Below are 26,757 nucleotides of genomic sequence, written 5' to 3'. Positions count from 1 at the left end.
GCATTCCTGGTATCACATATGAAAAACCCAGATGATCAAGGGCTTGGTGACCCTGCTCTTCGATACCCCACAACCCGGCCTCGGTTTGAAGCAGGCACTGCCAGCCCGAGGYAGGCAAAGCCCCTGGGCAGCCAGCAGCAGCTCAGCCCTGCTCCTCTGATGGGCCCTGCTCAGGGCCTCCTCCTGCTCCTTGGTGGCCTTGTCGGGGGGCAGTGCCTGGGCTACAGCCAGCAATAGCAGCAGCTCTTCGCTACCTGCACCTCCCTRTGGCAAAGGGCAAAACCTGGCCAAGGGCAGCGTGTGCTACTGCCCGGACCCTCGAAGGCTGGTCCTGCAGGGTGGATGGCACCAGGGACAGCCCAGGGGCGTAGCATGGAGGCAGCTGCCTCCTGCGGATCTGCTGTGCCAGCAAYGTGGTCATTTGGGGATCAAAACCACATTTTCTTATCTCCAGGAATATACCTTTGGTTCCATGAAATCACCAGTTATGGACCTTGAGGAAATCTGTCTTTCCTGAGTTTTTCTTTCTTTCTTTTTTTTTTTTTTTTTTTAATGCTGTTTGCAACATTGGCTTTAGATACAAAATGAGAAGCTTCCTTCTTTCTTTGTGCCCATCACAGCTTCTAAGCTGAAGAAGAAAATCTTCCACCATCACGGGCTCTTCCGCAGAGCTGCTATCCCACCTTCCCGCGTGTGAGCAGGAGGGAGGTTGGGCCATTGGGAGGCCAGAGCTGAGGTAAGTCRCAGATCATTTCCACACCTCTGCTGCTATAATTCTTCGTACAAACAGCAAAGGAGTTCTAGCAAAAACTATGTATTTTCATGTGTGGCTGTTGTAACTCTGAACTGGGAAGCCACAATCAGTACTGGCTAGTTGACCGCGCGCCTCAAGCCTGTGTTAGAAGCCTGACCCTTTCCCACAGCCATCATTTTGGGGTTTGCAATTACAYGGTGGGTGTTGTGATGTGCAGCAGGGATTTGTTCGCCACTGGCCTTCTCATGTGACATCTGGGAATGGCTCATGAGACTGGAGCCTTTGGCTCTGGAGGAGCAAGCATCTTCTGAGACCCACAGAGATGTCCCTGTGCTCCCCCACTGCCACCACAGTGGCCTCCTCAGCAATGAGTGCCTCTTTTATTGCCTCCTCAGCAATGAGTGACTCTGTGTAACACTTAAACCACAGAGGCAAAGCTGGCGTGGTCCCTCCCCAAAGTTTAATCTCTCTGGGGTTGGAAGAAAAGCAGAGGTGCTCTCTCTGGGAGGCAAGCTACACAAGACAGGGTTGAGTAGCTGATTTCCAAAGCCAAGTTTGCTGCATTGGTTAATTGCTAAAAGCCTGTGGACATGACTTAATTTGTATAAAATGGATCAAAGTGTAGATGTTCTTGCTGATAAAGATTCTGGAAAGGCAGAGGTGTCACCATGAAGCTCAAAGGTGGGACAGAGTGGTAGAGGCAGCTCAGTTCTGCTCCTTACTTTGCCATGGACTTGGCGTGAACTTGGGAGCACCATCTGATTTACACAACTTGCCTGTCTGTCTGTAAATGGGGCCGGTGCTTTCCCACCTTCCTGGCAGCGCTGTGATTGTCCTGATCCTCACTGATGGTGCCTGGATTCTTCTTGCTTCCAGAGGTGTTCAAGCAAGGTGCAACCAMTGTGGCCCCTGCCTGCAGTGCTCCATGAGGGTTGCTAGGCCACGTGTGTCTATCAGTGCGGCTGTTCCCCATGTCAGGTAGCCGACGGGTGGCCAAGTGGGTTGGAWATGGAGGAGTTAGGAGATGGCTCCCTTCCTCATAGCCAGGATGCTTGATGTCTGAGGGAAGATGTTCATGAGAGATGTTGGAGARAAATCAGGAGTGAGGAGCAAGACAGTATGTTGCTACAGGGCCTGCCTAAAGAGAAATGGTCCCAAGATCTGGAAGGTAACAATAGAGGAACTGCTCTGTCGTTAATTTACAAGAGGGAGCTGCTCTGTTGTTATTTGGGTAATTTACAATAGTGACATAAGATGGTGACCTAGAGATCAAGAAGGCAGGAAGTCTGAAAGAGCTGAGTCCTGCTTTTCTTTACAAGGGTCCCCTGGCTTGGGGCCTGAGTAATTTTACCCATGATCAGAACAGTTAAGTGCTCCCATTAGAGCCTGAGATGAGATAAACTATCAACAGGTGGCATACAGAAGAATCAAGGTGCAGTTGCAGCTTGATTCAACACACCGAAGAAAAGAAAGAGGAAGCAACAGCGGGCAAAAGTGAGTGTGCACAATGCAATACAAGTTGTCCCCAAAGGCAGTATTGACAGTTCTCCTCCTAAAAGGTGCAGTGTGCACTGCAAGGCCAAGTTGACCGCCCAGCAATCAAGTTTCTGAGCTTGCAACTCGAAACATTCTGCTGCCTGGCTGTGTTAGGAAGGATAAGGTAGCGAGTGAGAAAGCCATGGTGCACAAAATTTAGTCCATCTCCCATATCTTCACCTCTGGCCAGTTCCTGCTCTTGACTTGATCCAGGCTGACACTGTGAGTGCTGATTTCTGGGGAAATGGGCTCATAGGAACGGAGAGACAAGTTTGCAGCAAGAAGACCCATCCGGACACAGGTATCTGTGTCATGGTTAGCAAGCATCCCTGCAATGACTCCAGCCATTAAACTGTGGAGAGAAAGGAAAGACACTGATCACTTGGGAACAACTTCGACCCCAGGAACACGATCATTTGTAAGTGAATTCAYTTTAACATAAACCAGCAGTTAGCAGAAGCAGAAAACACCTCGGTAAGACCCAGAAAAGGGATGAAAATCTAATGAGAATGTTTTGCTTTATTTTTAAATCTGGGGCATCAAATAGTGCTACTTAATTGCATTTTAGTAGATGGTGGTTTCTCATGTTAGAAGTTGAGGTACTTTTCCATTCTAAAACATTTAATTTCTATCTACTTTTGCAAGTTCGGCAGAGGAAAAGAAGGGTGTCTAAAAAGGGGAGAAATCTGCTTTTCCCTTGCTCTCTAATTATTTTCATCATTTATCTGTTCTTTGCTATGGGCTATATTCCTCGTCTTCCCCAATGAGGAAGGGGTGGATGGGAAGGCAGGTGAAGCTTCCATATATATGTGCTAGAAACTACCAGGCAGAGCTGGAAAAAGAAATCCAAAGCTGGAATGAGGTTTTTGATATCGCCTTTTTTGAACGTTAGCTGTCACTTTCCATTTGAGGTTTCCCAGTAAAACTGGTGTGTTTGGAAGAGCAGCTCCCACTCGCAGGTCCTCRTGAAGCGCTGAGGTGTTCCTGATCTGCTGGGGGCCAGTGTTTAATTCCCAAGTACACACCTTGGCAAGGGCGGCATCAGGAAGCTAGGCAAGGACCGAGGAGAAGACAACGAAGAAGGGAGACGAGAACGGCCTTTGAGAGGAAAAAGCCAGGACAGGAAAACGTGATGGGGGGAGGATTCATGACGAGAGATGACAAGGGACAGCTACGCGGAGCGGCCTGARCACCAGCACTGCCCGGTCCCTGCCRTGGCACGGGAGCCGSGGGGCTCCCTCGCTCCCAGCAGGGSACACAAGGCTCTGCCTTGCCGGCTGCCTCCTCATCYTCATGGCCTTCCCTCACAGGCACATGGAGGAGAGGGCACCACCTCCCCCAGGGAAGGGTCTCCGTGAGTGGCTCTGCGTCCCGGCAGCTCCTGCCCCTCTTGCCGTGTGGGGCTGCGCTGATGGGAGCGACGGGGAGGGCTCGGCCTGGCCCRCGGCTTGCGGGGAACGTGCCCGTGCTCGGGGAGCCCGGGGCTCCTGACTGCAGGMGAGGGACGAGCAAGGGCTTTGGTGCTTCCCTTCATTACCTCGACAGCTACTTTCCTCCCAAACAATGACACACAAGACTGCGGTTTGCAGGCGCCGCTCCATCTCTCAGCAGCTCCGGAGCTCGCGGTAAATATTTGGGGCGACCTTCCCTAGCGATGCGGGCGCTGTTGTGTTGTCATGGCAGCCGCGTGCGAGGAGCGGGAGCGGCTCCTTCGGGAGCGTCCCTGGGGCTCCGAGGGAGGCTCGGGACGGAAACGAGGCACGAGGCCCCCSCACACCGGCGCTGCAGGCTCCCTCGCTCACACCGGGATAGCTGCCGTCCCGGAGGAAGGCTCCACCGTCTTCCTCAGCTCCCCAGAGAAAGAGCAGGAGGGCCCCGGTGCTCCCAGCATTTCTGAAGGGCAGGGATCCACAGGGACCAAGCCACGAACATGTCACCGCCCTGGGTCATGCTCTACTGCGTAGTCCCTTGGAAAGAGCCAGAGACTTCCTCTGTGAGGTGACTCTAGTGTGAGGTGACTCTAGGCAACTTTATAAGGTTATATACCTGGCTGGTACCACGTATGTGACTGCAGTGTCAGCGTGTTGACAGCCAGGGGATCTGTTTTGGCCTCTGGAGGTTCTGCAGGTCACAGCAGCAGCCATGAGTTGTTGTTGCCGATCAAACACGAGGACTGTGAAAATTCCCAGGTGGGCTCCAGGCTCTGGGAAATGGGGTCTCCAGAGGGGAGATCCCTTTTACTTCAGGACTAGGGGCATTAATGCATCCCTAACCTGAAAGTTGGGGATGGGTGTTGGAAGGAAACACAAACTTCAGGTATGCCTTCTGTTCATCCCAGTTGGTCAGTGGCACACTTTATTTAGCCTTTGCCCTTAAACTAAGCTTTTCGAAGGGGAAAGGAACCCCTAAAAAAGATATTTAGATTACAYTAGCCTTTAGGAAAAATATCCCATGGTAAGGAATAGTTATGTATGGAACAGATGGTGTAGAGGCGGCAGCCCCATCACTGGAGGGGCTGACAGAAGGCTAGGCACATCTGTGTGACTAGTTAGCACAGCAAGCGTTCCTTAGGACAGGCTGACCCCTCGAGGCTCCTTCCAGGCCCGTTCTCTCTGTTGTGCTTGCAGGAATTGCACTGAAAAAGGCCCCAGTCTTCCCTAGGGAGCTGTGCCAGTTGTAGCCAACTCATCTTAACAGTGACTAGGGATACAAGAAGGAACTGGAGAYCCTGGCGCAAAGCAGATTAATCAGTTTGGCAAGAAGTTATTGAATGACCCTAGCTGAAACACTGAGGACCCCTGTAAATTTCTATTAAGATGAGTTTTCATTCTCCACACTCATAGAAGAGAAAAGCAATAGTGTTATTGAGTTATTGGTAAGTAAGAGTAGAAAAATACAAGGGAAGTTCTGTCACATGCACCCTTTTGGTGTTGTCCAAGGCAGCCAAGGTTAGAGTCAGTTATTGCAGCATATGAAGGAAAAAAAAACAAAAGGCAGGAGGGATGGCTACATATAGATATAGATATCACTTTCACAGAATTGATCATCTGTCATTTCCCACTCCTGTGTACAACACTGTGTGATTGGTTTGGAGAATTATGTAGAAGACTCTCTTGAAACACAGGAGCTACTGCCAGATGCTGATGCTGAACCTGATGAGCTGCTTTTATAGGGCAATTTTAGATGCTAAGTGCCAGTCTCACTTCCACTGGAGAAGTATTAAAGTAGTTAGCAAGACAGTTTTGATGTAAGATGGTTTACTCTGCTTTTAGCACTTTAGTCGGAAGTAATTCAGAACAACTAGACTGTCATGAAAGGCTTGGATCTTAAAGAAATGCAAAGCTAATAATGGCAAGACTGGCTTTAAGATGTTTATGTAGAAATTTTTAGCAAGTTTTGCAAGGACTCTCAGTTAACCAGTCCTGTTCTTGTGGTTTTAGTGTCTGGTTCTTAAGCAGCAGAATGTAGTTTGTCTTTGCAGTAGCATTTAAAGCRATTCAGATTATGAAGGTTCCACATTTAGTGGGAGAAGATGAAGCAGTTAGGAACGTACCTGTCACCAGCTCCAGAGACATTAACTATCTCCTCCCTGCTGATGTGGATGGCGGGGTAGTGGGCGGCACACAGGCTGCCAGCAGCACCCTGCGTAAGGAAGAGTAGAAAGAAAATTAGTGGGAAACATCCAGGCTGAGAAGGGACATCTGGGTATGACCGATGTCATGCAGACTTTCACTGATGCTAAAAAGGAAAAAAGAAAAAAAAGTCAGCAATCTTTTTGTACACTATGAACAGGACCTGTTTGCATCCTTGGGAAAACAGTTTTCCCTTTACACTAGTGCAGCCATTTAAGTTCCTGAAAATAAATTTTGTACTTGTGAGTAATCATGGAAAGYCCATTTTGAACTAGTTGACTACAAGCACCGCTGTCATGAGCCAGCAGTGCCGGGACAGCCAGTGTGAATGYTTTTGCTAACCCGCAGCTCTGTGCCCTCCTCCCTTCCAAATGCACATTTGCCACAGCGGCTGACGCTGGTGCTGTGCTTTCCAGGCGTGTCACCACACTGCCAGAAACAGCAGCGGGGCCATTTCATCCTTGACAGAAGCAACAGAGCCCTTGGAGCCTCTTTCCTGTGCCCTTACCTGTTGGKGAGCTCGGGGACAAAGCAAGACGTTGCCCCCCAGGCTCCTGCCACATAAGAGGACTCCGTGAGCGCCGAGTGTCACCACCACACAGCGCAGCTGCGTCAGCAAGGGCCGGGCCAGCCTCATGGCCGTCGGGACCACGTCTTCCAACGTGGATGGCAGCTCTTCAGATAGAAAGCAAGATTGGGAGAAGGAAAAACTGTGACCTCGCTTTAAACATTCTGGGTTAACCTTTGTGTACCACCAGGTTCGCAGCCTATTTATGAGCACTAACAAAAATCTGGTTTATATACATATATATTCATATACATATATATTCATATACATATATATTCATGTACATATATATTCATATACATATATATGTTTAATTAAATCATGAGGAAGATGAAGATTTCCAACCCTTGACTTCCCCACCAAGTTTCTGTCCTTTGCTTAGGAATCCACTTCTCATGGGACTACTCTATAGAGACCAAGCAATTGTTTTGGAGCATGACGTTATTGTTTTAATGCTACTGAATTTCTGTAGTGTGCTGGGGATATTTTATTTTCCCAGAGGCTGGTTATTATTAGAACAATGGCCATCGTAACCTCATGCTTCACTAAAGCAGATATATAAACTAAGGATTGTYCTTTTTTTCTTTTTTTTTCTTATTGATGAAAGGGTGAAAATGAGATCTCTGTTTTTGAACAGAGCCATCTCAGGCCTCTTTGACAGATCAGCAGCATGGCCTGGTCCTTAAAAACCTATGCAAGGATGGTTGTAAGATGAAAATGCTGAGGATACTTATCAAAATTGTAATATAACCCAATGTTCTCAAAATGAAAGCCATGCTTATTTTAAGAACATCAGAACCCAGTCAAATCAGAATTCAATCAAAAATGATTGAAATGGGGCTATGCGTTAAATTCAGGAAATATGCATCTTCTCACAGAATCCGTGTGATTTTCTCTCACAAGTGTGAGAGGGAGTGTGCCAGTTCTAGTGATTTGAAACAAGTTGCWGTTTGGAGGCCAGTTCATTGCTGCCCTGCAGGAGGCTGCTGTGTGGGCTTCATGAAGCCTCCAAGCCCTTCAGTAGTTKTCAGAGCCAAAGTTAAGGGTTTTGGAGCTGGAATAAATCATTGCCCCAGAGAAAGAGTTGCTTTGCTGTTGCTTTGGCAGTTTCTGATTTAGTACCATGTGGTCTGATGGTCAGCAAATGTTGTCATTTTGGAGCGGGAGCTGGAGAGGAAAGGGTCTAGGTTGTCTGAAAGAGTGGCTGAGTATTCCATACCTGCTGGCAGAGGGTTCCCGAGGGTCCGATTTATTGCTCTTAGTTCTTGCAGGTTGGGGGAGATGAACGTGAGTGCTTTCCAGCTGTCTGAGAGGAACGGCTTAGACGCCTTGTTCTCATCTGTGGGCTCATAGCATACTTTAAAGCAACATTGCAATTGGTTAGTTAATTAGCTCATTAACAGGGAATGGACAGGAGAACAAACAATTCATTCTACTACAGAACAGGATACAGTGTGAAAAGATCACAGTGACCTGCACAGCTGGGGTGATACGTACAAGCTATTAGCAGCTTATGCACCATCTCCCCTGCACTGGGTACAAAGTCTCCTAATTTTCCTTTCTTTTGCTCAGAAATGATGCAGTTGCTTCTTGCTCAGGAACAATAGGTCCAGGCTTTGGGTTTGCTACCCCTTCTATTTGGTTATGGAGCCTCTGCCAGTTGTTTTTGTCTTCCTGTTCTTCAGAAGAGGAATTTGCTGTTAAAAGCAAAAGGCTCTGCAGGCTCAGGAAGCCTTGCAAAGAGCCCTCAGCACCCTGGGCAGGGACTWTGTATCTTATGGGAAGAGGCAGATAAATTCTCTCAAAAGATGCACTTGCACTCATTCTGGGAAGCAAACCAGGCTGCTATTGGAACGGGCAGAAGCGGACGCAGCTGCGCTTGCCTTGAGCTTAAAGGCAGAGCAGAACAGCCTTTCCTCGCCTTCTGGCAGGGCTTAAGGGCTATAGCTGTTACCCTGATGGGAATGTGTGATTTATCTGCAGAATGAAAGAGGAGGAAAAAAAAAAAAGAAAAGAAAAGAAAGAAAATGGGATTGTTTCATCCATTTTAAGCAAAGGAGCCGTGTGTAGAAGGGAGCACCGCAYGACAGACAAGAGCTGGGTATCTCCAGCGAGCCACGTGGCAGCGTGCTCGGCGTGTGCAAGTTGTTCTGGAGCTGGGTTGCTTGGAGGCTCGGGCCAGGGCAGGTGAGTCCTCCTTACCTGGCAGCCCGTGCTCCCTGGCTAGCTGACAGACATACTGGAGAGTGGAAAGGGGCACGTTTCCATCCACGCACACCAGCGGCGCCCGGAGCAGGCTCTCCTTGAATTTGGACACCTAGTGAACATCAAGAACACACAGAGACAGTTTGAGTTGTTGCAGTGGGCAAGAATGACTGCTCTTCAGACTCAGCATGCGTGGTTTTCACTCATATTGCAGCCTTTAGACATTTGTATAAACCTAGAAGAACGATTCCTCAAGGGAAATGGATCCTTTCTTTTGCCTCATCTCATCTCCTTTTCGTTTCCTGCTGTGATGCGGAGCTAGATTCAGGGGCCTGGCCTCTCCCTAGACCTGTGTTGTACTCCAGGCTCAGCTGGAGGAGCTATAGGGAGAGGAGATGCTGCTATTTGATGGCAGGAGCTCGCTGTAGGATTCCCTGTGTTGCGTCTGGTTTGGCTATACCTTTCTTTGCCTGCTGTGTATGTCATTTAGAAATTTTCTGTACACCTAGTGCATCCTGAGCCAGCTTAACAGCTTGTTCTTCGTCCCTCCCTGGTCCTGCCAAATTCCACTGAGGTGGAGGGCAAAGGTCTGGAATGATAAAGGGATACCCACATAGGTAGGCTTGTTGATACAAAAAAGAACAGGTGACTGACCCATTGAGTGGAATCCACAGAATTTTTTGGATAAGAAATTAAWAATCCATAAAAATTTTTGTGGCTGGGCTTCCCACACAAAGTGTGGGGAGTATCTAGAACCTGAGGAAAGATTTGCAATACCTTCTGCAATGAATGGGCAGGCAAAGAGGGGCAATTGCAAGCAAGTCAGCAAGAAAGTCAGTTAAGAAGCAGTGAAAGAGAGGAGCAAGTCTGAAAGTTCATTTTCTTTCTGATCTTGGTGCTAACAACACTGGTGAGATGGGGGCCTTCGGTCTGTGGCCCCCTTCCTCGAGGCAGGACTGAAGTGACACCTTGAATGAGACATACGGTCTGGCTCTTTGCTTTTCACATTGCATCTTGTTTGGTCTGATCACGTCCTGTCCACCCTTAATGTCTCCTCGAGTGGTTACAGCTCTCGCACGCAGGGCTCTGTGGTTGTTGCTATCTACAAGACAAGCAGAGCAGGGACTTGCTGCTGGCCCCTGGGGCTGTCATGAGCATTGGCCAAACCCCAGCCAGGGCCACAGATGCTCCTGCAGCTCCTCTCCTTGGGCTCTGCTAATCCTGGCGGAAAAATGGGCCTTTCAAAAGGCACTTTTCATCAGAAGATTGGCTCAGAGTTTCCACTGGCCCCCTCTCGCAGTCACTTTGTAAAGCTCATGAGAATTAAACTGTCATGTAGCGGTTTCTATGTCAATGCTTGGGAGAGGCAGGGTGGGGATGGAAGTGGGAGCAATGACCACTTTTTTTCCTAGGAATTCTCAGTCTCCTGGGGATCCCACTGGTAAGTAAACTGCACTTAACTTCCATGTYGCTGTCAGTCATGAAGCAGTGGCTTTTGTTCTGTCAACAAAAGAGCAGAGTGAGGRAGGAGGGTGTAGTTACAGCACTATCCCTGAGTCAGTCCTTAATCACTGCTTCCATTACTCCTGTYGTTTTGAAGGTTTGGGCATGCTGAGAAGCACTGGCTGTTTATACAGTGCAGCATGTAGAAACAACGGGGATGGAGGAGAAGAGATGGAACAGGAAAATTTGCTTTAATCCATATTGTGACCACACTTGTTTTTTCCTAGAGGGGAGAATACCTTCCAGAATACCTACCAATTCAGCAGGTGAATTGGCTTTTTATTGCTGGTGCCAAAAATGACAGGCAACTTGGGACTAGTCACCAAAGAGGATTCTGGTCTACAAGCATGGGATGAGAGCAGGGGTGATATCTCATGGGAAAGAAACAGAGAGAAGCCCATCTGGCTAGTGAGCAACAGGCAGCTGTGGTGGCCGTGCTGCTATCTCCGTGGCCAAAGCCTGGGATGAACTTCAGGTTCCCCCATGTTCCCTCTGTTCACCAACTCCCTCCTCGTATAGTTTCACTGGCTGCTGTTTCTCACACACCCACTGTCCTCCTCCTAAGCAGAGATTTATGAAGCAGACGGCGCACGTACGTATTGCTCTGTTATCTCCTGGTGGATGTCCATGTCTCCCAAGCCAACGCTGAGCTCCCCGGCACTAGTGATCACAGCACAGTAAGTGGCTGTGTCCTTCCCCTCCAGCTGAAGGACAGCTCTCATGTCCTAAAACAAGAAGAAAGTTAGAAATGGAGCATTTCTCTTCCATGCTACATTTGCCTAAACTTGAATATTCTTTCTCTGCAATAGCTATAGCTTGTTGCTAGATAGCAATAGCCCAGCTTGTTGTTCTCTCAACTTCCCTCCTTCCTTTAGATAAGCAACATTTCAGAGGAATCTCAGACTAGACAATACTGGCAGATAGCTATTTTTTAACACTTGCAATGCAAYAGATGCCCCCGCAAAGGTTAAAGAAATTATTTAGTAAATGAGAGTGGCAAGTCTCTTCCATGCAGTTCCAGAGGTTATGCTTCCACTGCAAAAGAGTAGTAGTCTGAAGGAGGGGTGAAGCTTTGCCTTCTCCAGCTGTCCTTTTCCATAGTTTATATGACACATCTGATGGCTTCTCGACATGCTGGGCTTGGTGTGGTGGTATGTTTCAGCTAGCAATTATATTAATAACATCACTGACTGCACAGCRTGCAAGTCTGGTTTTGAAAGTGGTCTTGGGGTTATTTTTACAACAGTGCTGTAGACATAACTATAAGGTTCCTTTCTCCATGGGTCTTTTTGAATGATCTGGTTTAGAGAATGCAGGACATTTCTTTGACTACATGTGTTTCTGGAGAAACRCAGCCCACCAGCAGCTCACAGAGAAGCTGAAAGTTTAAAAGAAAAGACCTTCTTCAACACTGATGATTCTGGCAATGTGTTTTCTTACAGGCAAGTTCCACCTGACAACTGTCCAGCCAGTCCTGCTCCATCTTCCTTTAGGAGATTGCTCGCTTTGGTGACACAGGCTGGAGCATGTCTGCGTGGAGGAGGGATTATACACTTGCCAAAACAYAAAGCTGTGAAGTCTTTCTATATCAAATGAGGAGTCTTGTTCTTATTGTTTCTATGTCCTGCTCAGGTACCAAGAAATCCAAGCCCCATGGGTTATCTACCCATGTATATTCATTTGCCAGGGTCCTAAGGACACCAACAAGCTTTTGCTCCTTATTCCATGCTTTCTCCATCTTATGCTTCACTCGGGTTTTGGCAGTGCTTCTCCTCAGGGTCATGCTTTGTGTGTTTATGGCTGTGTTTGGGCCTTCCTACATGTTTTTGTGGTTTCTCTTGATTTACCTCTCCTCCCTCAAACATCACTTCCTGATGCTGAACTCAGGGACAGATAAGCTGGGAGGAATACAAAGAATGCAATCATTCAAGTAGTCTGGCATGGAGCAAAGAAGACCAAGACCCATCTACAGTTTTAAACATCAAGGTATGTTTAAAGGTATGTTTAAGGTATGACAGCAAAAAAAGGGTTTTTTTTTTTTTTTTTTCCAAATATGTCAGTAACCAAAACAATATTAGGGAAAATGTGGGCCCACTGCTCAATGGGACAATGCTCTAGGCTGGACTAGATGATCTCGAGTTCCCTTCCAACCTCAATCATTAAGTGATTCAGTAATTCACAACACATGGTTCAGACCCCTCAGCATACAAACATATAGCCGTGTTTTGGGAAGTGGCTCCCTGCTTCCGAATTGTCAGTAGTGAAAGGAGCACTGGATTATTCCTCCTCTTATCCTGATGGAAGGTGGCTGTTAGGCTGTCAGGGTTGAGAAGACCCTTCCCTCCACATAATGTTATCACATACATGCTTCTGAGGAGCCACTGCTCTAAAACATACCATGTGGTGACAGTAGCGTAGAACGGACTCTGAATGTTCATCTCTTCCCATAGCTGATAAAAAGAGAGGAGTCAGCCCAAGACGGCTTAAGCAGTCTGAAAGCAAATGGAAAGAGAGGTTGTTAATAAATCCATCTGAGCAGCATGAACACAACTACAGCCTGTGCAGGCAGGATGATTGTCTGTAGGTAAACACTCTACTGGAGAACTTGGCATCTATCAGTCCTTGCCTATTCCTCCATCTGCCTTGCTCAGGATTAGACCTCAGCTACAGGCAAGAGAAGTGGGAGGAACCTTCTGCACTTCCCTGACATCATCATCTTCACCTGCAGGGGAAGAAGATCTTCCCATCTTCACAGGTCTGTGGGCTTTCTAGTTACTGGCCTTYGCCACACAGATGTGCTTGCTATGCTGTCTTATTAGAACCACCAAACCTTAATGAAACCTTTCCCCTCACCATTAAAGTCTGAAATTTTACTTCAAGAGATGGATGGATGGATGGAAATTTTCTTCTCAAGATTCACCATTTGTGAAGTGATAGTAGATTTATGCTAGGAGTTTTAAGGAAAGATCAAATATCCAAGGTAGTCCTCAAATCCTCTTGCAATATGCCCCCTCTGCCCCTGCTGATTCCAGTACCCCCAAACTGAGCTGCTGCTGCTTGTGATGGAGCACCAGATCATCACACTGTGATCCTTTCCTCTTCCAGTGTCTGCAGCCTCTCCTCTGCCACAGTAGCTCCTGCTCTCTSTTTCCCCTTGTTCCTGATGCCTGGGCAATCACTTCTGAATAAGACTGTTCCTTGCAAATGCTTCCTCAAGTCATACTTTTAATGTGACTGTAACCTGACTTCAATTCCACTCTGAGGACCAGACTACTCATCAGGCACTGGGATCACTGATGCCTAACTCTGGTACGAGGCTCACTGAGCTCTAACCAGCTAACTTGATGTTGCAGCATCTTTATCTTTCTTTCCCCATCCCCTGCCCAACTCCCTCCCCTGTTACTGCTCGGAATGGCCCTTTTCCAGGCACTGTACCCTCTGCAATACTGCCTAACGATGGTACCAGATCTTGGCATCATTCAAGGGCTCCTGCTATTCCATCCTCCTGATGGCAGCTGCCGTGTGTCCGCAGGCGAGCCCGAGCACTCATGCACCTGCCAAGTTTCTTCCAACGCCGCCCAAAGATCTCCGCACTCTTCCAGCATTTGTTTGTCCACCGCCCTGGAGGAATAAGGCATTAGCTGGCAAAGCRGAGCGAGCTGCTCACTACAGGTGCCGTGTCTCTAGGAACTGGAGTTGCCACTGCTGAAACACAGGGCAGCAATAAGAAGGGGCAGATGTCATCTAGCTCRAGGCCTGGGAGGAGCGCGAACTTTCCAGGCCCATCTCCAGGCTCCAACTCTGATGATAAAACCCGTCTTAGTGGTTCCCTAAGCTTGGCATCCCCAAGGTCTCCTGCCAAATGAATTACCTCAGTAAATGCGCTCCCTCAAACAAATCCTGCACCTGACAGGGGATTGAACATGTTGTCAAACCTCTTGGGGCTCCATCACTGGCTATCAAACTATTTTAAGGCTCTTAACCCCTGTAACATATTTTCCATTTATAAAGACAGTTTTCCAGTCATGTTCATAATGTCYTTCACTGTTCTGGGTAATCCAGGGCTTTCACAAGCATGCTAAATGTCTGGCTGACAAGTGCTGAAAGGCGTGCGTGCCCACGCACAGGAGCTCCTGGGCCAGGCTTGTTCTGCCTCAYGTCTGTCCGGTGCCCCAGGTGCCCCTGCCCATTCTTCTTCCTTAAAACCACTTCTCACCACCCTGCACAAGAAACGGTATTTATTGCCATCTCACAGTACAAAATGTTATCCTCCCACCCTCTCACTGTTTCGGGGTGTACCTAGGACCCAGATCCAAGCTCCCTGAGGACCCTTCTTCTCCTATGCTGAGTGTTCAAATCATGGACCTTATACAGCTGTCCTTTGCACACAGTCCCTTCCTCACCTGGTCACGTGGCTGTAAAGGGCTGCTCTCCCATGAAAAGAGGCTCTTTGATCACTCTCTTCCAGTCTACAAGATTTTATGTTTCCCTCAACTCTCCCCAGGTCTATAATTTTTAAGACCTGGTGCTTAATTCTCAACCTCTTTGCTCTTCTTTCTGGCGGTTCTCTGAGCCCTAACCAGTGCAGACCTGTCTGTGTATCAGCAGTCTGTTGCCTCTGTCCATCTTTCCGCTACTTGTCACTCCTCATGAATTAACCTCCGTACCGCCAGAGCCCCTCTATTATGTTTACTCTCGCTCCCTGTGGATTGCCACAGGCGCTGTCAGGAATGAGGCCACTTCCATCTGTGGCTACCACCTCCCTCGGACTGGAGCAGATTTCCAAAGCACGAGCACACCGATTTTAACTGAAACTCACTGTCCATATCAGATGCAGCCAGGAAAACCAAAATCTACTCCAAAGCAGAAAAGCAAGGATACGTTTTTAGGCAAGTCAAACTACTGATTTTAACATCACCCCCTATTTTAGTACTTAAAGAGGATACTAGCTTCTGTCAGTAATGAGCACAAACTCTATTTTATGCAGTTCCACAATATATTTCCCAAAACTGATGCCAGCAGGAATGCTGGAAATGCTTATGAGGTTCCTCCTTTGAGTGGCCTGTTGATCTGCTCTTTTGACCCCCCTTCCCTTTCCCCATCCCAAAARACAGAGGTTCAGGCTTCCTAAGCTGGACCTGCCCGTGGCCTGGATGGACCAGCCKCTGCAACTCAAGGACCCAGCTGTGAGTGCCCTCTGCTGTYGCACAGCTCCACGAGATCTGAAGGAAAYGACATTAAAATGTCTTTAAAATAGTATCTGAGAGAAGRGAGAGAGAAAGGAGCAGCCKGTGAGGCAAAAACAATGCCTGGCTCCCAGCAGACCTTGCCAATGGTGCCCGTAACTCAAACTCGGAGCACRGCTCACACCTCTCTCCTCCTCTCTCAGCTACTTCTGCATATCATAAGAGTATTGTTTGTGAGCATATTGCTCCTACCACATCTTCACTGAGCAARAAGCCCTGTCCCTCTCTCTGCAGGTCACACGGCTGCTCATAAGCGACCCTGCTTCAGGACAGCCTTGGAAGCCAGGCAGGAGCTACAGCCACCGACTGCAGCTGCTCTCCCGCTCCCTGGGCCAGCATGAGGTGTGAATGGTGCGAAGCCAAGTGCTCTGCAACACGGAGAGTCACAAGGTGGGTACGGAGCTCTTTGGAAAAAGCTGTCTTTAAAAGCCCAAGTAGAGCAGTACTGCTGAGGCTGCCCTTTCCTCGTGCCTAAGCAGAGCAGCTGCCAACTGGAATGTTTTGGCTGTCACTTCCTGTATCTTTCTGGAGCTGGGCACCTGGGAGGCTGCCACTGTGTGCTCTAGGGCCTCTCTGAAGCAGAGAGGCAGCAAATGCCGCACTTCTGAATGCAACACGGAGGAAAAAAAACATTCCTTTTTTCCCCTTTTCCCCCATCAGTTGCTCCCCCGGGGTCTGCTGCTGCCCTTGGTCCCTCATCATGTTGGGGATCTGCACTCACTGCTGGCGAGCCAAGGGGCAGCTGCCTGCCCTGGGATGCAAAGCTTCTTGCCGAGGTAGCCCCATGTGGGCCAGGGATGTTACCATGTAGATCACAGCTGAAATAGTTGGACTTTCTATTTCCTGGGTCTGCACAGCTGGTGTTACTGCATGTGTCACCAATACAAAACTGTCCGGCCTCTGTCTCCAGGAGGCTGTGTAGCCGCCTTTACAGGGAAGGCTAGGGAAGCTAGGGGAATAGGGAAGCTGCTTTTGCAGCAGCCTCCCCGAGGGGCCTTGCCCTGTCTGCCTGAGATGTCTTCATACACTGCCCCATCTCAGGGCAGGGGKTTGAGCAATGTGAGAAACAAGGTGATTTTTGAACGAGCCACCCCCCTGCCACCACCACCAATTGTGGTATTACCTACAGCTCAACAAAATTGTTGACCAACCACTRGCTATACAAAAGGCTGTCATTTACAGTGGAGAAGTCCCAGGTCTGTCCCACCTCTTCTGTCCCTCAGCTTCTTAGTCATTTTTCTGGGCAAAGARAACTGAGAGGCAGAGGGTCTGGTGACGTTTACAATGATCTATTTGTAAGTGTTTTATGTATGTGTGTGTCTGAGAAAGAAAGAGTCCCAAATCCTTTATGATTCAGGAATCTGGCTTTCCTGTTCGGCTGTAGCTGTGTCGGCTCTACTTTGAAAACCTTCTTTCTGGAGGATCATGTTCTGGTCCCTGTTCCCATTGCTTTGCATTGCTAGGACTGCCCCTGACAGTCAGAGCTGGCTCTTGCCTAGGGACTTCCTCCCCAGAGGCTTTGTCTTTGAGTTACACAGTGTCACAGCACAATGAGAGTCTTCACCTATTGCTTCTAGCTCTTTGCATATGTGCTTTGAGGAAGACTTGGGCAGTTCTCCTACTGAAAAACAGCATTTTGGGGCCTGTGACATCACAGAATCAGCCTGAGGCATCTTAGCATGGACTGAGGAGCTACAGACATACCCTTCTGTCTTGAATGGCAGGAATAAGGACTTTGTAGGTCAGTATGCACCACCCCACTGCCCAGCCAGACAATATAGCAGGTAGGCAGCAGCGCGTTGCCCAGGTTTGTGGACGTGTTCCCCTTCCCACACCCTTCTCTGTGGCTGGGCTCTCCTACGAGAGAAGCTGCAAACAGCAGCTGTGCTAGGAAAGTTGCTGGCCATACAGTACCAGGATGACAGAGTTCTGCGCCTTGGCTATAAAGTCAACGTTGATGCCTCCAATCACCACCTTTAAAAGGGAAAAAAGGGTAAAAAKTGGGTGGAAAAACTTGATGGAGAAGTTCTCAGTCTTCTTTGCTTTTCCTAAGCACTTCTAACACCCTCTTGAAAGCATTGACCTAGTGTAACAGCCTGCTCATATTTGCCTTTGCTAGATGCACAATTCCATTTAGAAAGGATGGAAATCTCTTCTAAAGGCTGCATTTTCTCACAGACAGCCAAAGCACAGCAGGCTGGACACTGCTGTGTGTGTGTAGGGCTGCTGGCCATTTCACTGAGCACTGTTAGAGTTATGAAAGAAGTTACATGTATGTAGTTGTGTCAGTGCCCCTGAGGCCACCTCTCTTTGGAGAGCTTTTGACACACCAAACCTCAGAAGAGATGCTGATACTGCCACTTGAAAATACAAAGAAAATGGAAACAACTGGCTGGAAGAATTAGGTAATTTTGTGCAAGCTCCCAGAAGAAACCGCCATGTTCAGAGGTCAAGGGCAGATGATACTCAGCCTCACCCAGTGACAATTTACGGACCATTGTCTTCTTGTCACACAAATGTAGAAAAAGCAGCTCCACAGAAGGAGGCTGCCAGATTCCTTGGGGACATACGTCTGTTTTTCTCTTGTTCTGCCAAATGCTGGGCTGTTGCCTTTGGAATCACTGACCTCTTTTATGTTGACAAGTGCTATTGCAAATGGGTTTGAGAAGCTCCTCAGCTCTCTAAAGGCTACCTAAAACAGATTTYCTGTAAAGTATGTAGCACGTCCAAAATTTGTGATAGTGAATGATGTATTACGGTTTTAAGGGATTCTGTTTGGGATATGCAGCACTTCTTGGATATGTGAGTGGGATATGCCATTTCTTGGCAGTCATAAGCAGGAGACCAATGAGAGGAKAAATTTATTAAACAGGTACTCCTCACCAAATCAAAGTATTGCCCCCCACTAAGGTCTGCTCTTGTAGCCACATCTCTTCCCTAGCAACTGAACAACTGAAGTTGTATGGAAGGGCACAATAAAAGGCAAAAAGGTCATCAGGGTCTTAAGGATTAAAGGTTTTTAAGGAGAATGGAGACAGAGATGGCATACACCTGAGGAAAATGAAGGGAACAAAAAAGAGAATGCCCGCCTGCATTAACTGGAAAGGTTGGTCTGTCTGAGAACTGAGTCACTTCATACTTTTGGGAATAGATGTAAATTTATCCTCAATGCTGCCAGCACAGACATGTTATCTAAAGGGCAGGAGAGGACTCACTGGCTGAGGTGCAATCGTGTCCTCTCTCTGAGGCAGCCTCCTCTTCCTCGTGGCTTTCTGTAGTTTGCTCAGGGCCACTGCAATGCAGCTGCCCACTCGAGCATTGTTCTGGATCAGAGCGATGTCTGCATGGTGTTTCTTTGAGGAAAAGAAAGAATGGCAGGAAGATGATTGGCCTGGCAGAAGCCTCTCTAGCAACTACATTTCCCCTAATGGGAGAAAGCAGGAAATGCTGGCTGGAAAACGTGGTAGGTCTGATCCCGCTATACCATAATCCATTGTCAACACATACACTGAGTTACAATAATACATGCATAGCCTAAAGCTTTCAATGTACTCATCTTCCCTCCTCTGGATCTCCACGAAGGAGAGGAAACCCATAATCTCTATAGGGAATAAATAACAAATGGGGAATGTAATGAACAGGGAAGCAAAGGCCACACAGAAGAGAAAAGGAACTGAAGTGCTTAAACTGGAGGTAAGAACCTAAAAACTTCTGGGAGATTTTGGGCAGATTTTTCAGAAACAGATGCCTGTTGTTATTTTTGCCAAACTTCTGTGTGCCTATTTCTATTGATTTCAATAGGAGCAGAGAATCGGAGGTATTTGAAAGTCCCACTAGATGGCTGCAGGCAGCTTTAGGTATCCAAAACTCTTCTCCAATCTGCCTTGACCGGCCAGCTATGAGGTTTCTCAGAGGGCTGGCAGCAAAGCCTGGAACTGAACCTACCTCTCCAGAACCTACAGCAGCATCACGGCCAGTGCATCTGCCTTTCCCATGCCCGTGCAACAGTAATCATGCTCACACAGGAGCATTTTCCTTTTGGGCTTGACTTGCTCTGGACAAGCATGAAGACTCACATAGGGTAGCACAATGTATCAGGCTGTGTGCTAGGATTGCCAGGCACCTTCCCACATGCCGAGCCCACCACTGGCAACAGCATCCTGAGACTCCTTTGTGGGCTAGGTGAGCTCAMAGGTCAGAAATGAGGAAATCTTTGGAGGTTTGGACACCTGCTGCCAATGTCAGCCTCCAATTTTTAATGTAAAAATGGAGGGAGACAGTAAGAGTACTACTGAAGAAAAGGGAGGGAAAAAAAAAAAAAAAGGATTCAGTTGCTAAGCTCTCCTCCATTTGCAGATACTGAAGTATCTTTCCAGAGTGTCAATAAAGTGACAGTGTTTTGCAGCGAGCACTGCTGGGGGGTTATGAAGTTGCACACTGAAGTCCCTTCTCTCCCCGTTCAGTGAAAGGATACTAGAGGCCAGCGATTCTCCGTCGGTCAGRTCACTGATCTTCTGCAGCAGAAAAGGAGTCACTTCTTTGCCTGTGATCCCTTTTAACCTGCAAATATAGAGAAAATGCCTGTGGATGAGGAAGGCTTAGCCAGCACCAAAGAAGCACTGCTGCTAGCAGATAACCTACCTCCACAACTGCATAACACAACATTTAAGAAAGCTTCAGGTTAGATAAAACTACACTGAAAGACACATTCTGGGCTCAGGCACACCYGAGACTAAACCCCAAGCTCTACTGCAGCCCTTGTGGTTGTTCCCTGAGGTTGTCTGCTTGCCCGTGACCTCAGGGAGGGCAGAGGATGCTGCTCACCCGGCTTCACGCAGCGCCTGCTGGATGGCCTCTTCGACGACGCGGCCCGCGGCGGCTCGCTCCTGGGGACAGGGCACTGCTATGAGCACCCCGCTGCGCAGGCCCAGCCCCAGYGCGCTGGCTGCGAAGGACACAGGGAGTGTTAGTGATTCCCCTTGGCTGAATCAAATCCTGACACAGCGGGGCATGCAGGGTGAGCGAGGCCGTGGTGTTCGAGCTCCTGTTCTTAGCTGGTGCAAGGACAGCTTCCTTTTCCAGCTATCTGCCTATTTCTTTTGAGTCTGTCTGGAGCATACAAGGAGTTTTTTTGTGAGCACATTCTTGTACTTGTCCCCTGCAGTTCACCAGTGTGAACAAAACATGGGTATTAGCATGCCAAGGTGGCTGCAGCTATCTGTAAAATTTCCTCTGAAGATTTAAATTCCCTTATGCATCATTTTCAAGGCAGTGAAGCAGGAGTAGGGATAAGTGGGATGGCTTGTTTTTTTCTGTGCAGACTCTCCTTCAAATTAAAAAAAAAAAAGAAGTGCCTCTGAGGTGACTTTTGTGACCTTCTGTTCATGCAGACCTTGCCCTGCTGAAACGCACCAATGAGTTYGGCTGCCTCCTCCTCATTACGGACATGACACGGAGCCTGGAAGCCACTTTGGCGTGAGAAGAAGGCTGGAAACTCCCTCGACTCTCCAAAGGCGGCTACGCAGACTCCCTGAGTCTCCTGCAGCAGTGGAGATGAGACAGGCAGGTAACTGGCAGAGGGAAAGGGGACCCATCAACAACACGTGACATTTCCCTTCCACGCGACTATGAATGGGACTTCTTTAGCACYGTGTTTCAGATATCAGCAGCACTTTTCAAGCAAAGAGCCAGGTAGCTAGTCGAGCAGAATTTGCCTTAATGGTATATTGGAGACATACACACTCCTCGCCTGTGGTCAGAGCTGAAAAAAAGGTTTTGAGCTGCTGTTAGCACAGCAGTGAGGCACAACAATAAGCCTGATCTTTGATCTGAAGATATGTCATGCAGTGAAAGGAACAAAAATGTGTTCTGTTTACCAAGGAAAAGCATTGGCTCTTGATGCCACCTGAAGAGCCGGCCCTGGTGGTTGGTAACATACTAATCCTTGACAAAGGACTCTACTGAAAATCCTCCTGATACCTGGTCGAGCTCTGCTTTTAGGTTAGCGATGCCGCCCGCCTCTCGGTGCAGCCACCTCCAGCCGTGGCCATGGGAGGAGGGCTTGGCCAACACTGCCTTGGGCTSCCAAGCAGCAGCACATGCAACAGGCTCGTGGGCACCGAGATCTGTGCTAAGGAGCAGTGAGCACTTTAACTCAGCTGAACTCAGGTCTAGTGAACTGTGACCTCGATTTCTATCCTCTCAACAGTCATTTCTAAAGATTTTGGGCTAAATAGCTGGCCCAGCACCACTGCACGTTCTTGGCATTGCTGGGTTCAGTTCTCAAAGTACAACATTACCTGCTTTAATGSTCTGCAGCCCATGTTACCTACCAGATATTCCAGAGTCCTGCCAATATCCAGGATAGACTTGACTCCTGCAGATACAACAGCAACTGGAGTCCGTCCTAGCTCCGTCAAGTCAGCACTCACATCCAGAGCTGTTAGGGGGCAAGCAGCGGTGTGTGGGTGAGAGTGTTGCATCCTTAAAAAGCCTTATCTGTAGGAAGGACAAGGTCTGCTTGTATCTCGGGCCACTAACAGATATTACAGGTTTAGATCACGCCCTTAGCTGTGGAGATTGTTAAGACAAAATGAAAACAGAGAAAAGGAGGCTCAGGGTGGAGGTGCAGCCTTGCACTGCCTCTCAGCTGTTTGATTACATGCACCAACAGCACACAACAGCTCAGCAGAAAGGATGGAAGMAGGTGATACAAAGCAAGAACAACGTTTAAGGGACTAGAATAACTACATTCTGATTTGGCAAAATGTGTGCAAAAAGGTTTCCTGACCTCATGCAATTCTGGTCTGGAATTTATGTCACCCCGGAAAGAGACACTGGGCATCACTGCTGTACCCCTGTGCTATGTTAGGGATGTGTACGGCTAAATACTAACAATTTGCAAGAGGAATTGTTCAAAGCTTCTGGAAAGAACACGCAGGAAAGAAACGTGCATAAACCAAACAGATCAGCTGGGTGCACCTTGTGCTTCTGCAGAACTGTTTCTAAATGGCCTCTTTTATGGTTTTTCTCAGATGAGGGAGAATTTCTGAGAACTGTACTAGCCAAAATTTGTTCTATATATAACCACAGAACTGTCAAAAAGAATGATAACTCTTTACTGAGGAGAAAGTTACTAACACTCCCAGTTACTGCAGGACAAACTGGGAGTGAGGAAAAAGAATGAATTAAAAAACAAAACAAAACGGAACAGAACAGTAGCAACATAAAGCAAAGCAGAATGGGCTGTTTTTCTTACTGTCCTCTCCCCCACGATGGACGCCTCCTATGCCTCCTGTCACAAACACGGGGATTCCTGCTTTGTGCGCTGCTATCATTGTGCCAGACACCGTCGTGCCCCCAGACAAGCCCTGTYGGGGACAACCAGTCACAGTGGTGACCCACAGAACATGCAGAACATGCAGGCAGCTCTTGGTGCGGTCCAGCACGCACCAGCATCCAACAGCCTGCTGTTACCAGCTTATAAGTGCAATTTTGATATAAGCGTTCTATTACCCAGAGAAAACTTAATTTGGAATTTAAGAAAGCCAGATTCAGATGTTTATGGGGAGGCATTTTAGCTTCTCTGAGCACTGGGCTGTGATAAGAGTGAGTGGAACCCCAGAATGGAGAGGAGCGGAGAGGGAGAGAAGCTACCTTGGATGCAACTTGCCTCCAATTGATGGCAAGTCTAAATGAATGCAGTATTTTAACCTCCACGTTCCCGTTCCCCAGTGCCTGTTGGTTTTCTCAATAGAGCCACTCTTTGGTTTACTTAGGCATCAATATAACGCATCTGCTGTGTTTTACAGTCTATCAGTATATATAGTACACTAACTTGAGTTCCCTGACATGTTTAACTCTATTTAATGGAATCAAAGGAAAACTAACCTCCACAGACCATTAACCAAAACATGCCATGGAACTGTAAAAAAAAAAAATCATTTTAAAGGTGACACTAACACACGAGTTGTGCTACAGTTGGGTTGTCCCTAGACTTACCAAAAAAGGATTTTGGGGCTTTGAGGAAAGCATGCCTTACTAAAGATCCAGACTAAAGAACTGAGCTATAACAGGTTTGAAAGTGAAATGAAACCATTTGCTTTTCATAAATGAAGACACACATAGCCCTCCATTTCCGGTGCAAATGGGAAATTACCCAGTGAATAATCTCAAGACTCATTGCCTCTGCTATGTGAGCACTCTTGCCCTGGCAGCAAAGGCCTTTGTCCTCCGAGGCCTTCCAAGCAGCAGCTTTCCTGGGCAGCCAGTGTCACTTTAAGCACCCTGTGTGTTATTTACGATGGCCTGCATGTCACTTAAGTTCACATGTAACACAAYGCTGCCTTATCAGGCCAAGAGGAATAGCCTTAGCCAAGCCTTTATTTGTTCTGCGGTCAGCACAGACTGACTTTTTAGGAGTTGTATTGCATGTCTGCTATTCCCTAATTCTGCTGATTTTGACTCTAGATAGGCATGTGTTCAACTTTATGGATAAGGGAACACTTTGCATGGTATTTCTTTTTTCACCTGGCTTGAAGCTAGGAAGCACACCATTGCTGTAGTGTGACACAGAAATAGAAAGTGTGCAAGTGTGCATGCCATACCTGGCTGAGGACGTAAGGGAGATCTCTCCGGGACACTTTAATTAGATTTTTACTGCCTGCCAAGAACTGAAGTTCCTCATCCGTGAGGCCAATGTGGATTCTGCCCCTGAGGACACCCACAGTGGCTGGCACTGCCCCGTTTGCTGTTACAATTTCTTCCACCTCTCTGGCCATGCTGCAATGAGATAGACAAGAGAATGACAACAAAACTAACCAGGCAAACACTCAGACCCAAGATCTGCCCCATATTTGATGGCCATCRATGAACAGGTTCCAGTTCTATACAGTTCTCACAATCTCTACCAAGGCCAAGGCCTCCTTCGTGTCCTCCTAATGGCAGAAATCTTTAYACTTAATTTTGGAGCATCCAGTGCTCCTGTTTTCAGGACCACAAGCTAAACTCTGTGCTTCTTTTTTTGAGGTAACATCTGAAAAAAAATCCTGGCTTAGAGGGAAATACGATTGTACAAAAGACTGCTAAATATTGGGGATCTTCTTMAAAAAGGGACTTTCTTTTTGTCTGGAATAGTCATTATTTCTGAAATCATAGCCCTTCATGGGAACCCAATACTTCATGCCTAATCAAATAAACAGGACAGATCTCTCAAACTACAGGCATTCAGGTATAGGGTAAAAACAGCGCTGAAAAGTTGCAACCTGAGGATGCGTGTGCTACAGCTACACACCATTTCTTTTGAAGTTTTGCAAGTTTTATACTTGTTCATTTGCATGCTACTCTGTCTCTTCAAGAGCAACTTCTTCTCCCTTTTGGAGCTATCCATAGGTACTCCAGGCAATCTCCAACTTCCTCTCTCGAAATCTGAATTTGTAGAGCTTCCTTCTAGGGCCAAATAATGCCCATGTAAAAAGTGGGATGGAAAAAATCAATACAGAAACCTCCCTGTGCTTTGTTGAAGCAAGGATGGGGGGAACTGTCACCCACTGCCTGGAAAGATGTGGTTTCTTGCACCATCTCTCCCTGGGACACGGATCTAGGGGACACCAAAAAAATAAAGGGTAGCAAAGTTTTGGGGTTTCTGTGTGTGTGCAGGGCACAGAAGGCAGCAAGAAGGACCAGCAGCTTTCACAGYAGACATTTTGGAAAGAATTAGAGAGAAGATTTCACTATGATCTTCTCTTCATTTCTACCCTATGCAAGAAACTGAAGAGCGTTTCCAGTACCTATACATATCATGCAGCCATAAGTTATCTCTGTTTTAGAGTAGGTGATGACTTTAGGTTCTGCCACATTTTAAAGGGAGGCAGGAATTGAAGGTGATGGATAAGGAAATAAGTCAGCACGTATTTGCCCTATGGTCCCGTTCTCCTTGGAAGATGATACACAACAGTTTCACATCAGAATTTATATTCTGCATGTCTAGCAACCCAACATCTCCATGCAACTCCTAGGAGGGTTTGGAGCAGGCTAGAAATACATGTATTGATCCATCAGTTCCACGACTCATTCTTTGTTGATCTAGGAAGAGAGCAACCTCAGATTGTGAGGATAGGCCATGCCATGGGTAATGATGGTGCTTTCCAAGGCTACAACCGGTCTCCCCTCCACCAATGCTTCCTGTACGGAGGGCTGAATCCTGAAATAAGCACCTAGGGATAAATACAGTAAAGTTAGTGATTTATCATAGCCTCTGGCTATTTGATAAAAGTATATTTCCTCATCACAGTAAATTTATCCTTCTTTTCAGCTGTTCTTTGAGGGGAATTTGAGTCCACAGATGAGCTCAGAAAGACTAAAACTGGTGTTTTCTGCTAATTAAGTATTTGGTAACTATTTACCACTACTATTAATACTAATTATCACCATCATCATCATCACTGAGTGATATTCCTCTCCAACCATTTTACAGCTGTGTTCTGTCACTTGCTGCCATAACTTTAAATTCATATTACTGTGAGTGAAAGAACTRAATCCTGCAATCTATCATGCCTGAAGAACGATGCCTGTTTTTGAAAAGCAGGATTGAGAATTCAAGCTATTATAAAAGCATCAKGCACAAAAATTTCACCCATCTGTGGTGTTATTACCAGACAACACACACTCCTGTGCATTTGAGACTTGAAGTACCCTCCTGAAAGCTGAGRAAGCTCATCTGCCCTGCCTTGTTCCCAAAACACTGCCAGCAGTGTCCCCCAACACCCAGGTGAGGGAAACACTTTCCACACAGGGACTGTTTCAGGATACACTACTCACCATGCAGAAATCTTCTCACCTGGATGGTCCTACTTGCCACAGCAGACACGTGTCTTCCCAGTCTATAGGTCATCTTCCTAATCATCTTTGGCAGTAGGTTCCAAAAGCCACATTAAAAAAAAAACAAAAAAGGAAAGCCGTTATTTAGCAATTATGTGACCACAGGTATCATCTGAATCCGAAGTTAAAACAATCCTGGACTTGCCCAAAAGCTGGCCTAGAAACTCRTGCTGCTGTGAGTCAGTGTACGTGAAGCAAACACTAAACTGTGGAAATGGGGTGGGAAGAGTCTGTCTGGCCTTGTCACCTTTGAGCTGCAATCATGCGGGAGGAGAAGCAAGGACGAGGAGTAATACATGCACGAGTGATTAACCTTTTCCTTTCCAAAGCTCCCTGCTCATGAAAAATTGCAGGCTCGGCCACTGTCACCTCCAAAGTGAAAGCCCTTAACTACGAGGAGGAAGGGGCTGCTCTCCCCAGAGCCAAGGGTGCCCT

The 26,757-nt window shown here is 47.4% G+C and overlaps 1 protein-coding gene across 1 annotated transcript; it reads right to left on the bottom strand.

Moving 5' to 3' along the window:
* Positions 1–1,821: 1,821 nt before the first annotated feature.
* LOC112945627 (pseudouridine-metabolizing bifunctional protein C1861.05-like) lies at positions 1,822–26,370 on the bottom strand. The gene is made up of 18 exons (XM_026037257.1): positions 26,263–26,370; positions 25,544–25,658; positions 24,051–24,225; positions 22,703–22,814; positions 21,777–21,883; positions 20,857–20,983; positions 20,269–20,389; positions 19,919–20,004; positions 18,660–18,784; positions 17,359–17,418; positions 13,753–13,819; positions 12,596–12,690; positions 10,795–10,923; positions 8,693–8,807; positions 7,710–7,847; positions 6,431–6,597; positions 5,844–5,932; positions 1,822–2,642 (listed from the first exon to the last, which is right to left on the bottom strand). Exons 1-18 carry the CDS (start codon positions 26,345–26,347, stop codon positions 2,447–2,449), a joined length of 2,109 nt encoding a protein of 702 aa, XP_025893042.1. The 5' UTR covers positions 26,348–26,370; the 3' UTR covers positions 1,822–2,446.
* Between the last annotated feature and the right edge of the window lie 387 nt (positions 26,371–26,757).

Source organism: Nothoprocta perdicaria, unplaced genomic scaffold (assembly GCF_003342845.1).
Source record: "Nothoprocta perdicaria isolate Ctin4 unplaced genomic scaffold, notPer1 scaffold_195, whole genome shotgun sequence".
NCBI lineage: Eukaryota > Metazoa > Chordata > Aves > Tinamiformes > Tinamidae > Nothoprocta > Nothoprocta perdicaria.
The sequence above is the reverse complement of the archived record's forward strand: the minus strand, read 5'-3'. Positions and strand labels throughout refer to the sequence as shown.